This window comes from Peromyscus eremicus, chromosome 7 (assembly GCF_949786415.1).
Source record: "Peromyscus eremicus chromosome 7, PerEre_H2_v1, whole genome shotgun sequence".
Lineage (NCBI taxonomy): Eukaryota > Metazoa > Chordata > Mammalia > Rodentia > Cricetidae > Peromyscus > Peromyscus eremicus.
The window spans coordinates 69308314-69325274 of NC_081422.1; the positions used below are offsets into that span (position 1 = coordinate 69308314).

At 41.7% G+C, this 16961-nt stretch overlaps 1 protein-coding gene across 4 annotated transcripts in view; it reads left to right on the forward strand.

Annotated features, from left to right (window-relative positions):
• Atosa (atos homolog A) overlaps nt 1-16961 on the forward strand; it is a 75851-nt gene that overhangs the window by 20272 nt on the left and 38618 nt on the right. The window contains exon 1 of one of the 4 annotated variants that reach the window (XM_059268244.1): nt 1675-1797. The exons of 1 other annotated variant lie outside the window; for it this stretch is intronic. In XM_059268244.1, coding sequence (XP_059124227.1) covers nt 1761-1797 — 37 coding nt within the window. In that variant the 5' untranslated portion in view covers nt 1675-1760. Of the gene's footprint in view, nt 1-1674; nt 1798-16961 lie in introns of those variants that run through there. 2 more of the 4 variants (XR_009380284.1, XM_059268242.1) reach the window with 2 other exon arrangements.

The window sequence follows — 16961 nt, forward strand, 5'->3', positions numbered from 1 at the left end:
AGGTGCATTCTAGGTCCAGGACTTAGAGGGGGCTTGAGACTAGTCTTGCATCAGGGAAGTTTTTAGTGGCTTAGAAATTTTCTTTCTCTTACTGTTAGTGAATAGAAGATTCATGTTTTGAACCCTTTGGTCTGACTTTAAAACCCTGCCTTCTCTATAGTAGCATCCCCTGAGTTGCCTGTGACACAGGCTCATTCTGTGTTCTCCAGCATACCCTATGTTGTTCCTTGGGAGAGTTGGGAGCTCTCCATGCCTAGTGGAGAAGCTAGCAATAGGGTTAGATTTAACTCTTTGGTTGTGTTTACTTGTGTGTTATGAACCCCTGGAATCTAGACGCTTCCTTGGGGTGGTAATCTTGTGGATTCTGGGGCTGTTATGAAACTGCCTGCCGCCGTGCTGTTTGTGGCCTCTCGTGTAAAAATAGCCTCGTGGTGCTCATGGGGTGCTTAGTGGCCAGTGTTTCCATCATCCTGCACTCCCCCCACCTAGGACACTTGAGGTAAACAAAGCTCCCAGTAAGAGCAGATTGCAGCAGCTGCTCTACAGATCTCAAAGCTGCCACCAAGAACTCAAAAAGGTTCCATTGCTTTAACATTCAGAGCCCTGTGCCTGGTTGATGAGATAGATGTTCAGAAAAGCATTTCTGAAATAAAACCATTTGTGATCCTTCCTGTTTGTTCTTTCATACCTGTGTTGAGTTTCCCAGGCACTTATAGGGGTTTGGGGTCTATCTTAGTGGCAGAGTGATTGCCTGGCAAACAAGACCCTAGGTTCAATCAGCAACACCACTAAAAAATTTAAAATCCAAACAGCTTTGCAAACTGGGGAGGGAGGTGTTTTTGCTGTTGATGTTCGTGGAGATGATGTGGACTAGTATACATGAAACCTGAAAAATATCAATACCTTCCCATGTACAGGTAATTCTAAGATAAAAGTAAATGAATTTAGAATATGTGTCTTGCTTCATGTAACAAGAGACCTATGCTGGAAATTCCTACCTCCTTCCTTCACTGTAAGAGTTCACTAAGCAGCTTGTGGCTTTTCCCTTTTGGATCTTACTCAGCGACCTGTTAACCTGTTCTTGCCTCTTAAAGGCACTGGGACTTGTGAGGTCAAAAAGATAGGCCCTTCCTGCCAGTTCAGTGCCTCTCTGGTAGTGCCAATCTAGGAGTTTGCTTTAGAGTTCATAGTAGGTAGATTCAGGTCCATGCTGCATTCACATGGTTACTATTTCTGTATTTACATGTTGTTTGAGGGTTTCACTTGGGTGAGAACCTGATTTACTTGAAGTGGAAGGTAATAAATGTTTCCCCTCACTTCCCTGCTTTGTTCTGGGTTTTATGTGCAACCCTACCAGAGATCAATTTTATCTTACACACTTCTGGTCTTTTAAGAGCAATTAGAAGTACACGTGTTGGGGCCCCGTGCTGGTCATTGTCAGTTCACTGATCTTCCCTTTCAAGTTGCCTAAACACAGCTGAGTTCTTAAGAGGAGCAAAGAAAACATGACCGTGCTGCCAAGTAGACAGGAAGCCCAGCGAGCGAGCGAGTAAGGGAGCCGACCCAGGAGTGAGGCTGAGCACAGCCTGCGTCCAATCAGCTGAGCGCACTGTTGCTATGTGCGCCCTACTCTGCCTTTGTGAGAAGCCTGCCCAGGGAAGCGCTGCGCTCCGCTCTTGCTCCCGTGTTTTCCACCGCTGCCGACATCTGGATCCCTCCGTGGCTGACAGTGTAGCAACTGACAGCCGGAGGCTTCCAGCATGGTTTTCAGTGGGAACAAAGGGCTCCGAAGACAAGGTGTGTAATGAGGTGTTTTCAGTGTTTTTGTTGTCAAGCGGCCAGTTTGGGGTGGTTGTTGCTTGTACGGCTGGTTTACGTGGATTTTTAATAAACAGGTCCAGGGATATGATTGGACTTTTAGAGTCATGGGACGTAGGACAAATTGTCCTCTGCTTCAGATAGCCTGTTTCCTTTGAACGGCATTGCCTGAAGGATTATTAAAATGCTAATCTGAACAATGAGTGGGAAGAAAAGAAACCAGATACAGTGTGCTCACTTTAATGAGGAAAAATGTGATAGAAATGAGAACATCGGGGAGGGAGGGCGGTTAGCCAGGAGTCCTGGCTGTGTGCACAGAATATATTTTAAAACAAAAGCTGCCAAGGAATGTTTTGAAAATCTGTTATATATGTTTAGTTGAATTAATTATTTCTGAATGAGATCAAAACTGTCAGGGATTAGCTTAGTGGTTTTTGACAGGAAGGGATCCATACTGCCCATCCATAATGCACTTATAGAGATGCTCCCCAAAATTATGTAGTCTCTTAATTAGGTCTCTTGACTAGTTTTGTGTAGTTCAGATAGAATACAGTGATGTAATTCACTAGTAAACCTGGTAAATGTCCATCTAGAAAATAGAGCAAGAGATTTTGAAGCCAACCTACCAATGTTTACAATAGTATTCTAAGACTAAAGTTAGCCTCCTAAGTATAATTCTACACCTGATGAGCTAATTGCAAATGTTAAAAAATTATTAATTAAGCAACACTGATTTAGTAATTGAATAGGATATAAGGTACAGTGTGTTTGAGATCTGAAAATGTTGTCCTATATAATGAAGGTTTTTATTTTTGTTTGTTCTTTTTGTTTTGTTTTGTTTTTTGACACAGGTTTTCTCTGTAGCCCTGGCGGTTCTGGAACTCACTCTGTAGACCAGGCTGGCCTCAAACTCAGATCCTCCTGCCTCTGCCTCTTGTGTGCTGGAACTAAAGGCATGTGCCACCCCCCACTCTCCCCTGCCCTCCCTTCAATTTTTCAAATACTGTGAAATTAAAATTTATATAATTGATGTAGGTGATGGCTCTTTTAAGCTAATTAAAGCAGGACAGAACAATTAGCATATTTCCTATTTTATGAGCAGTCAGTAAATAATACAGGTTTTGGATGTGGTTTTGCTTTTATCTTGTGGTACTAGGGATCAGAGGCAGGCCTTGTGCACACTAGGCAAACACTGTCTGAGCTACCTTGTCAACCATCACATTTTCTTTTATGTAGTTGTGTAAGTCATCCCTTTCTAATTCATTTTGAGACTTGTGTCTGAACTTTTTAATCTTTATAAACATTCTTTGGAAAAGAATGGTTTTCTCTTCTTTTCAAAAAGTCCTTGTAATTAGAAAGTCATAGCAACCAGTATCATCAGCATTTTTGATAAGTGAGGAAAAAATGTTTCTTTCCTTTGTAAACAACTTAAAACATGTTGGTGCTTTTGTGCCCTTTGTTACTTATTGTTAACAATACATATATTTGTGTCAGGGTAAAAGCTTGCTGGGTATGGTGGCACACTCCTGTAATCTCAGCACTTGAAAAGCTGAGGCAAGAGACTCACAAATTAGAGGCCAGCCTGGGCTACAGAGCCAGACCCTGTGTTTAAAAGAAGAAGAAAATGACCACCTGGGGTCAACCTGGTTGTTTTCTCTTTTTGAGCTCATTCTCATCAACTGCTAATTCCATTGTCTAAGTTACACAATCAGAAACCCAGAGCATTATTTAAACTGTTCTGCTCTCCAGTTCCCTTTGGTTTACTCCTAAGAATTAACTGAACTCTAGGTGCAGGCTGTTTTCATGTGCTGTAAAAGATGGGAGAACACAAGGCCGCAGACAGAGCTGATCACACGTCCTCGTCACATAGGCTTTGCTGTATCCAACAGGGATGTTCCTGGCAGATCCGTCCACTGAGTCCTTGCTGAGCATCTGAAGATGCTTTCTGTCTGAGAGCACTGAGAATCCTGTTCACTGTCAGAATCTCTGGATGACGGACAGCTAGAAACCGGTGATTAGAGCAGTGTTGCTAGCTAGCTCAACTGAGTTTATTATTTGATGGTAGGAATTCCCCTGCCTTCTGTGTCAGATCTGTAAATCGACTATATGCCTTTGCACTTTGCTTTATTGAGGCAGACACAGTTCTGTTTATCAAGTACAGTGATGTAGAAATGTACCTGTATGTTTTGAAATCTGTAAGTTGTGATACGTAAATACATCTCATTTCCTAATCCTCAATTCTGTTCCTGGTTGTTGGAAGGAGGGGGGTTGGTGGTGGTGCTGGGGCTTAAGCCAAGTGGACAAGCTAGGGAAGCATGCTGCCACTGAGCCCCTTCTCCAGCCAGGTTCCTAAATTCTGTTATGTAAACGTTTGGGCCAGATGGGTACCAATCTGGCGGTGGTGACTTTTTAGTTTAGGCCTGTGAAATCATTGCTGTTCTAAGTGTCACCACAGATGTTTGCTTCTTTGTCCTTTAAATGTCCACCTAAATGCTGCATGATAAACCTTCAGCTCTCCCTTGCAGAAGCTCCTTATCTGTAGCCTGAATCCAAGAAAGATTGGTTTACATAGTCAGCTAGGCAGGGCAGGTGGATCAAAGTTTTTCTTTTTTTCTTTGGTCAGCCATTTTCTTCTCTCTTCCCCCTCTTGTTCGTGTTCTCTCTCTGTCTGTCTCTGTCTGTCCCTCTGTCTCTGTCTCTGTCTCTGTCTCTCTCTCTCTCTCTCTCTCTCTCTCTCTCTCTCTCTCTGTTTTCCTTGAGACAATGTCTCATTTATTTCCAGTCTGAGCTCAGATGGCCGTCCTGCCTCAGTCTCCCATGTTGAGGACCAGCCTCCAGCATGGCAGCTCCTAGGCCGTTGCTGAGCAGTTTCACACATCAACTGTGCTGCTATATAGACTTGATGCTTTTGTAAGAACAGAGTGTGTCTTATTTTAGCCTTGAGACGTCACTGTGGAAAGTCAAAGACTAGGGAAATATACCTGTTAGTGATATTAATTGGGTCTGGTTATATAATCCTTTGTGCCAAGACTGTGTTACGAAACTGGCAGCAGAGGACTGTTGGCAGGGAAGCTGGAATTATTACCTTCTTGTTCTCATTCGGAGATTCTGAACATCAAAGGAAATAATGGTGCACACTGGAACAATGAAATTATAAATTACAGGAAATAGTAAGCATATCAAAAATAACCAGCCAGGCCTCAGATTTTGCTAGGAGTTTCTTGTGTGCTATAAGAGGGAACTGAGGCAGCTGGTTAGACATGCCCTGTTCTCCAACTTGTATTGCTAAATACATGGCATTAAGATCGAAGTTGGAAACTGGGCATGGTGGGACAAGCCTGGAACCTCTGTAGGTCGAGGCAAGAGGATTGTGAATTCAGCACCAGCCTGGGCCACACCGTGAGACAGTGTCTCGACTAGTAATGATAATGATGGCAGTAATGATAATGATCTGGCCTGTCTTCCTGTGGAGGTTTGGGGTCTGAGGTATGCCTTGGTGGGCCATGGACACCGGTTCTTCTTCAGTGTAGTGATTTCAATGAAAAAATGTACAAAAGTTTTTTATGGCTCAGTTAAAATACTCAGTGAAGTCTGACATAAATGCCCAAGTGTGAACAAGTTTTCTCAGGATTAGGTAGATGTCAATTTCCAGTTTTTAAGACTTTGCCCCAAGCTTCACATTTATAGAAATGATTTGATTTTCTTGATTTTCTTGAGCTGTGTCATGCTTTGGAAAGGGACAAGAGGACTAAATTAGAAAAGGGAATCAGAGAAGATGGCTGTCAGAAGCTGTGGGCCTAGAGAGCAAGAGAAGTCAGGGAAGGGAAGGAAAGGCCGTGCTCAGGGCAGTCTGCTGTGGCCTGTGCTGTGCATGTCCTGCCCTGCAAATGTCTAGCTGCTCTGACCTCTGGGTCAAGTCTCTGGGTCGTCACTTGTTTCTCTTTGGGGTTCCTCAGCAGGAACTTAGTAGGGTGACCTCGCTGTTGCCTCCCGTTGCCAGCTGTCCAGGAGCCAGAAAGTGAGTATCACAAATGAGTTGAATAAGACTGTCTCAGAGTGCAGAAACTTCCAGAATAGAACTTGGGTGCTATTGTGAGGCTAAATTTTGAAAACTCAAACTTCAGAGTGAAAATGTTCAGAAAATGCTCTTTTAAAAGATCACTTTAATTCATTTGCAAGATTTTTAATGACTACAATATTTTCACTGTTTTGAGCTATGATAATTTTATTGTGTTACAGGCAAGATTTAGTATGGGTCCCATCCTCACTTGTATGTTTTCTTTTAATACTAAGGGGTGTGTGTGTGTGTGTGTGTGTGTGTGTGTGTGTGTGTGTGTGTGTCAAACCCAGGGCCTTGTGTATGCGAGATAAATACTCCACCGCTGAGCTACACCCAGCCCTAGTGCTGAGATGATTCACAGAAACATAAACATCAGTTAGTCTACAACTTGCTGAAGATCACGTAGTTTATTGAGAGCTAAGAAGCAAGCAAATTTAAAAAGGAAGCTGATGCCTTCCATCAAAGCCCATCTTTTCACCTTCGGTGAGTCCAGTGGTTCTGCTAGGCGCTGTCTATCTCAGGGGATTACTTTGCACTTAGTGAAAAAGGAACACAGCCTTTCAGAAGCTGTAATCCCAGCATTTGGGAGTATGGGGCAGTAGGATTGCCACAAGTTCAAAGCCACTCGAGCTATGTTGCTAGTGCCAGGCCCTCTAGGGCCACTTAACAAGACCCTGTCTTAAAGAACAAACCGAAACAACAAAAATATGGCGTGAGTGATTCATACTTTTAATCTCAGCACCTGGGGTTAGAGGCAGGAGTTAAAAGTCAACTTTGGTTACATAGCGAATTCAACCTCAGCCTGGACTACAGGAGACTGTCTTCAAAAATCAAAACAGTGCTGAGGAAGAAGGCTCAGAGAGCAAAACACCTGAGTCTTGGTTCTCAGAACCTGTGTAAAGCTGGGCATAGTAATGCATCTGCAACTCTTGTGATATGAGGTAGATTCATGGACCAGTTAGCCTGGTATACGCAGCAGTAACCATCAACAAAAGAGAAAGGTGGAAGCTGAGAACTGACACCTGAAGTTGACCTCTCCTCTCCACATGCATGCTGTGGTGTGGTACTCTCACACTCACACAAGTGTACACACGTGCATACACATACATATATATCATATATATACACACATGCTCACAGACACAAAATTCAGGCTTAAGACAGACTCTGAGTAAGGATCTTAGGACATGCATGTAAGAAAAATACTAGGTTTTGAACACCTGTGTGGGTTTTGTAGCCTCAAAGGAGATGGTGGCATGTGCCAGAGTGTCCTGATGAAACCCATTGTCTGCACTGACTTCTGCATTCTGGGTGAGCTGTGGCAAAGAATCAGGCACAGAAGACCACTTTGGAGCAGCTCTGAGCTGCAGGACATCCGAAGAACACTTCCTTTGGCCTTAGACTGCCATCTGAACTCTGCAGAAATGGTCCTGTTCTAGAAATGGAGGTCCACTGCAAGAATATCACCTTCCTCCATCTTTGTTTAAGATCGTCCAGCTTAGCTGCAGTTGCTCTGTGTGGTAATTAGAAGCACGTCTGTATCCCATTATCTTTTGTATTTCTCCAGGAGTTTTAGGTTTCACACATATAAACACACACTCGGTGGAAAATGTGAGTATTGAGAGTGCTAAGGAGTGAAGGGTCGTGCATGTGGCAGAGGGGTGAGTGTTGAAAGGACTGGGTGTGTTTTTTGGGACCAGCCTATGCTGTAACCATATTCCCACGAGGTAAAAATGCAAGACTAAATTAGGTTAGGCTTAAGGATAATTTTGGAAAGTTATGTGCCAGTTATCAGGGATTAGTAAGGCTGGAACAAAACAAAACAGCACTAGAATAGTAGATGGTTGCCTTTTTAGCACAGACTATTCTCTGAGCACTCAGTTAAATCTAGAGCATGTGGTTCTGAGAGGGGGTTTTTGCTTTCTTCTGTGACAGTGTTCTCTCAGCAACTGCCTCCACGTTCTTTCTGCGTGGGCTGTGGAATAACAATACCAGGCAGTGGGGATGTTTCCACAAAGGACAGTGAAAAGGATACCATCTACTTGAAGCATTTCAGTCTGAAAGAGTGATATCCTAAGGCTGATGCTTTACTTGGAACACAGAGAAGTGGTATGACGTGGGCTTAGTGCAGGGAGGACAGCGGTGAATCAGAGCTGTGTAGCCCCCCAGTGTAAGTAAGCCCAGGCATATCTGTGACACATGGATGAAAGCATAATTCTCAGCCCAAATTGTAAGGCAAAACTGTATCCTTTAGGATACCAGCAGATTCCCTGAGTGACAGCTTCCTCTGATGAGTCCAAGTCCTTATGTTTCCCAGTGCTTTGATGTGTGTCCCTATTAACTTTCATCACATCCCAAATGAAACCAATCCTTGCCAGCCTCACAAGATGGGCCTCTCCTTGGAGGTGGTGATGGTGCCTTGCTCCGCCCCCTTGGAGGTGGTGATGGTGCCTTGCTCCGCCCCCTTGGAGGTGGTGATGGTGGCTTGCTCTGTTTTTGCTTTCTTAAGAGCTGAATTTTACTCAGTTTTTCACACCTGAACATTAAGTTTCTCGCTTCTACTCCAGTCTTCGAGCTATTCCTTCGGATTGATTGAGTTCAGAGGGTTTTCCTGGAGCCTTGGTCACCCCCAACTCCTTACATAAGCATTCAGTAGATTGTATGGTGTATATCTGCAGTCCTGTCGAAGATTACCCAAGAACTAGGAAGAGCTCTCTCATTTTTCATTTTTTATAGATTTGAATGCCTGTGACCCTTGTGTTAGAGACTTCATGGGTGATTGCCTAAAGCAGTTTGCTTATTTTAAAAATGAATGTTTCTTTTTCCCACTTAAGGGAACTTTATTGATAGAATAGAAAGTAGATGACTAGTAAAATGCAAAGACCGTGAGGATAATAAGGATCATTATTTGAAAAGTTTGATGTCCAGAACCCAGGTAAAGATGGAAGGAGAAAACTTACTCCATAACGTCATCCTCTGATCTCCACATGCATGACATTCACACACACACACACACACACACACACACACACACACACACACATACGTTCAGGCACATTCATACACATGGACACACACTCACACATACATACATCATGTACACACAAGTGTGCACAATATACACATGCACACATACAAACCTACACATACACAGATGATTGACCTTATTTCCATGGAGTTTCAACTAAAGGTGTGTTTTATTCATGCTGAGTTTAGCAAGGAAAAGGGCACAGTGCATGCAGTAAGTCCTTCCAAAGACAGTCAAAGCTGCAGCAGAGGGCACAGGCTTCAATGAGATGGGAGATCCAGAGAAGGATAGTATCTGTGAGCCGAAATGGAGACCTTCTGAGAGTTTTATACCTGCTCACCCCCTTTTCAGGAAGATCTCATTATATAGCCCAAACTAGCCTTAAGCTAGTCATCCTTTTGTGTCACTTTCCAAAGTACTGGGATTACATGGGAGAGCTACCACACCTAGCCCATAGTATATTTATTGATGTGTAGAATATGAGGAATTTTCCCTTGCAAAGAAAAACTATGTTAGGAAATATAAAGGGGACGTCTGCTTCCAAGAGTAGCTTTTAAACCCAGCTTGATCCCCTCTACATGTTGTGAGAGCTTGACCTTAGAGTTCCCCGTGGGTGTCTTAAGAGGCTCTCACAAATGGTGAGATCTAAGCCCCCATGGCTTCTAGAAGTTGATTGAAGTAGTTTTCATCACCAACTATAGTTATAGGGAACCACTAATGAGTTCATGAAGCATCTCAAGAAAAGCAGGATGAGGATGCTAAAGAATGGGTGTGCTCTTCCAATGCACAAGAGTGTGAATTACCTTCTGACTACCTAGGTCTCCATGGTGCAGCTTATGAGACCTTCGAGAGCCAGTTCTGGGAACAAGCAGTGACTAAGGTGGCTAAGACAGACTGAGTGAAAGATGAGGTCCATGCCCTGGGGCTTGGTGGTACACACATTAGATCCCAACACACTGGAGGCAGAGGCAGGCAGATCCCAGTCAGTCTGAAGCCAACCTGATCTACATAGAGAGTTCCAGACCAGCCAGGGATACACAGATCCTGTCTGAAAACAAAACACTAAGTAAAGAAAAGATTAGGTTGGGGTTTGGATTTTTCACCCCGTGCCTTATTACTGTACTTCAGACATCCAGTGCTCCAACTGCCCTGGAAATGGCCATGGGTCAGAATTGCTGGAAACAGAGCAATCAGACTTTCCCACAGATGGCAAACTTGGGACAAAGATGGAAATGAAGTGTAGATCAGTCTTAGGTTTCAAGTCACAAAGTGCAAAGCAGCTGTGGTTGGGACAAGGGCTTCCACTCCAGCTAGCACCCCTGTGATTATTTTTAGTTTGTTGTGGTAGGATAGACTTAGGGTCAGCCTGTGCCTGTGGCCAAAGTGGTATTAAAAACAACAGATGGAATGGTGCTGTTGGTGATTGCAAAGGACTGAAACTGGAAGAAGCCTGTTCAGTTTCACACACCTTTATTGTCAGTGGACAGAGGGTCAGAGAGTTTGACCTTCACTAAGGACTCGAGGCTCGGTGACTACAGAGCTTGACAGGTGGCTGCGGAGCAGCTTTTCCCATACTGTTCAGTAACTGGAAAGAAAGCACTGTGGGAAATGCTGCTTTTATTTTTTGGGGTTTTTTTTGTTTTGTTGTTGTTGTTTGGTTATTTTTTGAGAGATCTGTGAATTTCAAGATATTGTACAACTACAAATACAGACCTAATGATGTGTTACTTAGCTGTCAAAACTTAGGGAGAGGCCATGTGAGGTGTCACATGCCTATAATCTGAGCACTTTGAAGATGGTGGCAGAAGGATCAGGGGTGCAAGGTCATCATCAGCTACACAGCAAGATTAAGACCAGCTTAGATGATATGAGACCCTCTATCAAAAACATTTTTTTTAAATTTAGGGAGAAAGAGCTAAGTATGGAAGTGGAATGTGGGCTTTAAGCAGATTGGCACACTTATTGTCAAGATACAGTTTGGACTAATGAACAGTAAATGACTGCTTAATTATAAAAGCTGTGCACATTTGATTGGCTGGCCTCAAACCAGTTTAATCTGGTTCTAGGAAATAGTCTGTGCTTGACTGCCTGAAGTTGATGATAATGACCACTGTGATCCAATAAAACATTAATTAAAAGTGTTGCTTTGGAATTAAATCCCAGGACTTGACCATTGTATTTAGCAAAGGATCCCACCTCTGGCCTCCACCACTCTAAAGGGACGGTAGTGCAGTTGGAATGGTGTTTGAAGAGAACAACTGAAAGGAGAAAGCATAGCTTCAGTTCTTACCAACCTGACAGTAAGGTGATATTTTTAAAAGAGAAACTGTAATTAAGCTAAAATGTTTCATCCTAAATGATTGATCTCTGTAGCAGTGTATAAACAGGAATGAATGAATCCCTTGAGTAAGTGAAAGGTTAGTAGATGGCCTGGCCTGCCTTAAGTAGTTCAATCATCATTGGAACCTATGCTTCCTCTTCACAAATGCTGCTGTAATGTCTCGGTTTCTTTTAGAAAACTTGTTCTCTTTAAAATTTTATTTTATGCATAGGGATAGTTTGCCTGCGTGCATGTCTATGTACCACATGTGTGCCTGGTACCTGCATAAGCCAGAAGAGGGCATTGCATCCTTGGAACTTCAAACAGTTGTGAGCCACCATGTAGTTGCTGGGGATTGAACCTGGGTCCTCTGAAAGAGCAGCCAGTGCTTTTAACCCCAGAACCATCCCTCCAGTCCCAGAAAACTTACCTTTCGTACTTCTGACCCGTGACTCCATTGTTTTGGAATTGGCAGTTTTCCATCTTGGGGAGTACAGATCTCTTGACCTTGGTCGGGGTTGCAGGTGAGGTGAATAGGCAGAAGGACCCCACAGTAGTAATGCTGCCCTGCTTCTGGTTACTTCCAGCCTCAACCTTTCTGTGCTTTACTGAGGGATGGCCTGATGTCCACAGCAAGACAGGCCAGCCCATCTTGATTCTGCCTCCTAGCATCTATTCTAAAATACCTTTTCATTTATGAAATTATGGTGAAAGTGAAATTTAAAACACTGCACTTTAAATCTCCTTCTTTTTGTAGTCCTGTACTTTTGCTCAGGAAGTGAAATAGTACATCTTTAATAAAGGTTATTAATCCTGAAACTTTGCAAGTTTATTTTATTTTAATTTTTTACATTGTCCTTAATGCTACTTTTTTCCTTCGTTTTTGCGACAACCTCATATAGCCTAGGCTAGTCCAAAACTCACTATGAATCTGAGGCCTTGAATTCCTGATCTTGCTGTCTCTATCCCAAGTGTTGGTATTACAAGTATGAACCACCACACTTGACATATCTTTAGGCATTATTCAAAAATCATAAGAAATATGAAATTGTATTTCTTTTTAACTGAGTGGACTTCATCAGGCATTTTGCTAAATAAGATTCTTTTTTAAAAAATACCGTTAGCAAAATGTAAAGTCTGCATTGTTGTAGATTTTTGTTGTTGCTTTGGTAAATCTCATTTGTCTGTGACTTTGGAAGCCTTGGAGCCAGATAGACCTGCACATGTGTTTGGTGTCTACCATGCCCCAGCTCCTTAAGATTTGATTTAAGGCATTACAAAATGCTACATAATGTTTGAAACAAAATTAAAACAAGACAGCATGTCATCAAATAAAACTGACTCCTTTTTACTTCCTTTTCTGTTTCTCAGGGCTAGTGTTGGCAGTTTGATGTATGTACCTCCAGTTTTTCTAGCTACTTGTTAGCCACATAAACTCACATGGGTTTGTATGCCTTACAACTGGTAAAAACAAAAATAAGGCCATACTATACATATACCACCAACTTCTTCTTTTCCTGCAGAGCAGTGACTATGCATCTGTAGAGATACTGACCTAACTGTAGCATAGTCTTCTGTGTAGGAATGCAGTTGTTTTTGAAGTAGCTTTGTCACATTTTGGGGTGCTAGGGAAAGGGCCCAGGGCCTTGTGCATGCTGGGCACATGCCGTGTTTCTTAGCCACACAGCCAGCCTTGCTCATCCAGCTGCACATTGTAGGAAATAAATGCATCATCTAGGTACTTTTGTTAGAGTTGGGGTGCTGTGTAGTATATAAGGCACAGCAATCCTAGATGCAAAATATAAATGTCTGAGTTCAAACGTTAGAAATATGTGATATAGGCTTGATTAGCAGTGTCGTTTTGTAAATATGCCTCATTTAAATCTGAGTTTCAGATGAATGAGTACAAGTATATCCTGTATTGAAGTTCAAATGTAATTTGGCAAGTTTTATTTTTATTTGTGAAATTGAGCAACCATAATTAGAATCTTATATAAAGTAAATGGCCTCTCCATTACCCTGTGTCATCGCCCTGAGTTTAGGATGTTATTTTGTTTTTATAAATAATGAAGTGGAGAAAATGCACACATGTTGCATGCATTTTAAAAATGAAGGATCATGGTTTAAACTTTGCTTTTCAACTTCCTCCACTGGATCTGTCTCAGCAGCTTCCTCATGTTCATGTCAGAATCACATTTAGTAGTGTAAATGGTTAATATTTTGATTTTTTTTTAAAGTGAGGTTATAAGAAAGTACTTGTTTCCTTGTTTTTAAATGCTAGTGAAATATTTTCAATGGTGTAAAATTACTGTCATTTGTAACAAATACATTTAGGATCAACCCAGTACAAAGTCCTTGAGACTTTTAGGCTGCAGCTGGACCAACTCTGATTCAGTTGTTAAAGACAAATTAGTAGTGAGGTCTGCATCACTTCTGTAGGACTTTATTGATTGAAGAGCCAAGTACTGAAATGGGACCAAGATGTGCTGGTTGGAGACATTTCCTGTGTATTTTGGGGGAAGTTGCATAACCTGTCTAGACTTCCTCTTCTTTAATGTTTTATCAGGGAGAATTAATAAATAAACAGAGATTGGCTTGGTTTTAGGAACTGTCATTTCATTTCAGCTACTATAACAAAATGCACTAAACTGAGTAATTTATAATGAAGAGAAATTTATTACTTAGAGTTCTGGAGGCTGGGAAATCCAAAGATCTAGACACCAGAAGATTTAGTGTCTGTAAAAGGCTCACTTCTGCTGCAGAAACAAGCCTTCCTGTTATATCCTCAAGTAAAGGGACAAACAAGATCCCTTGGGTGTCCCCAGAGGCTCAGCTCTGACTACCATCATATTGGGAGCTAGGTTTCAATAAAGAATTTCAGAAGGACACAAGCATTCAGACCATATTAAGAAATCTGCCATATATTTAGAAAAGCCAAGTATAACTTTTACTGACTTCAAGGTAAGAGGAAGTGTTGTTTGAGTTTTCCTGCCTGGCCCACCTCAGGACAAATCTCTGTCACCCGCCAGTCCCACAGCCATTCAGACCCAACCAAGTAAACACAGAGACTTATATTGGTTACAAACTGTATGGCCATGGCAGGCTTCTTGCTAACTGTTCTTACAGCTTAAATTAATCCATTTCCATTCATCTATACCTTGCCACATGGCTTGTGGCTTACCGGCATCTTCTTATGCTGTTTGTCATCATGGCGGCTGGCAGTGTCTCTCCCTCAGCCTTCCACTTCCCAGAATTCTTTGTCCCGCCTATACTTCCTGCCTAGCCAATGGCCAATCAGTGATTTATTTACTGACCAATCAGCAACACACTTGACATACAGACCATCCCACAGCACTAAAGAAGGTCTTAAATGTTTATAGAAAGTTGAAGACATTCTCATCACTTAAATTGATATTTGAGCCTATTCATTGTCTTCCAGGCCTCTCCTCTCACAACTGTCTAAGGATAAACACATAAAATTGAAGTGGCTAGCATAAATTATTTTTAGTTACAATTTAGAAAAATGATTCAGTAAAAAAATTTTCATTCACATACATAGTCCCCAGGTACAATTATAAAGCCAAGGATTTTAGCATTTTAATATATTTTTAGTTGAAATAGAATTATCTTACCCCCCTTCTCCCTCTAGCCCTTCCTAGCCACCCTCCCTGGAATCCCTCTTCTACCCCCTTCCCAATTTGATAGACTCTTTTTCTTTGATTATTTTTGTTACATATTTATATGTGTATGCACAAGTATATAAAAATACAGCCTTCTGAATCCATTTCTGGGTGTGTATATGGTTTCAGAGATGATCACATTGCATTGGATAGCCCACTAAGGGGCTCATTCTTAGGAGAGGCTAATTCTCTCTCTTCCAGGAGTTGTTAGTTGCCTGTAACTTTTAAAATGTCTAAGGGTAGGACCCTATGGAATTTCCCCTTCCACATTAACATGTCTCCTGATGTTGCCATTGTTCTGGTCTTCTTTATGCAGCCATTTCTAGGAGAGACTGTTCAACAGCAGACTTCCTGGTGCTCTGGCTCTTACAATCTTTCTGTCCCCTTTTCTTTGATGTTCCTTGAGCCATAGATGGCAGAAGCTGTGATGGAGATGTATCCACTAGGGCTGGGCTCCCATCATCTCTTGACTTCTACATTGTGTCCAGTTTTGGTTTTCTGTAATGGTTTCCACTTGGTAGAAAGAGAGGCTTCTTTGATAGCTACACTTAACAAGGAAAGGTGGCTGGTTCTTGTGGGTCATGCATCTGGAACTAGGCTTGTAGGTTTGTAGATGATGAAGGGCCAGAAGAGGTGGCCCTCTAACAATTTTACAGCAAATCAAATTACAGAACCAATACACTGTAAGTCATTGTGACATGTTACATTTATAAAGTTACTGATCAAAGTATGAGCACAGTGATTGGTCCAGTTTTAGGGGCCAAGTCTTTCAGTTAGGAATATTTGTGATACTGTATGTATTGATATTTGCTTAGAGCAATGTCAACTCTTAGTCTTCCAAGCCACCATGACATTTTGCACATGATACAAATACATCACCTGTGTTTTAAGTACCCCTGTCCACTGAGCTGTTGAAATCATGCAGTTTGAGCAGTCCATCTGTAAATGCTAATCACAGTGAGCCTGACTGGCATTGAAGTGTGAAGAAGCCCTTGTTTTATGACACTGAGAGGACTCAGGATAGGTTTATGAGGATAGGTTTGTATTAGTTTGCTTTTTTTAATGATTTGTTGAAAAACAAATCATCTTCATTTGAAGAGCAAGAGCATGTCAGTTCCCCAAAATGTCAAATGCTCCAGTTTCAGAAATACGCTGTTGTAGTACTTTCTCATTGGGACCACCAGCTCACAAATAATGGCATGGAAACTTATTATTAATTATGAAAGCTTGGCCTCAGCTTAGGCTTATTGCTAACTAGCTCTTATAACTTAATTAACCCATATTATTTAATCTACATTCTGCCACGTGGCTCATTACCTCATCCCTTACTGCCAATCCTCCTTCCTTTGTATCTGTCTGGCAACTCTGCCTTTCTTCTTCTCAGAGTTCTCTCTCTGCCTATACCTCCAACCTAGCTATTGGCACTTCAGCTTTTTATTACACCAATCACAACAATACATCTACACAGTGTACAACTATCCTACAACATTTCCCCCTTTTGTCTAAATAAAAAGGAAAGGTTTTAACTCTAATACAGTAAAACTATATATAATAAGAACAATTATCAAGTAAGAATTACATTTAAAATGTCCAGTTCATTTGTATTTGGCAAATTTAGAGAAAATATTCCATTATCTATCCTTCCTTGGTGAGTCCAAAGTTTTGTACATAATTTATTTTCTATCATAACTAAGGAAAACTCCAACTGTAACTATCTAACCTTCAATCCCATCAGAGACCTGAGAAGGATATATTACCTGAGTAAACAGGAAGCTCATAGCAAGCAACTTCCAAAACTATAAAATGACAGAAATAGCTAGCTGCCTGGATGGTCACCTGTGGTTTCTCTGCAGCATTGGGGCATCCATCTTCAGCCTACAAGCCTAGAATATCTGATAGACTTTTCTGTGAAGCAGGAATTTTGAAGGACTGTCCTATCTTGTCTTGGCAAAGTTTGTCAGTCACCTTCCTTTGTGTCTTGCTTGACCAATTTAGACAACTTATTGTCAGCAGTAGAGGGAAGTTCAATTTCTTGCCCAGTGGCTAACTTTGCCA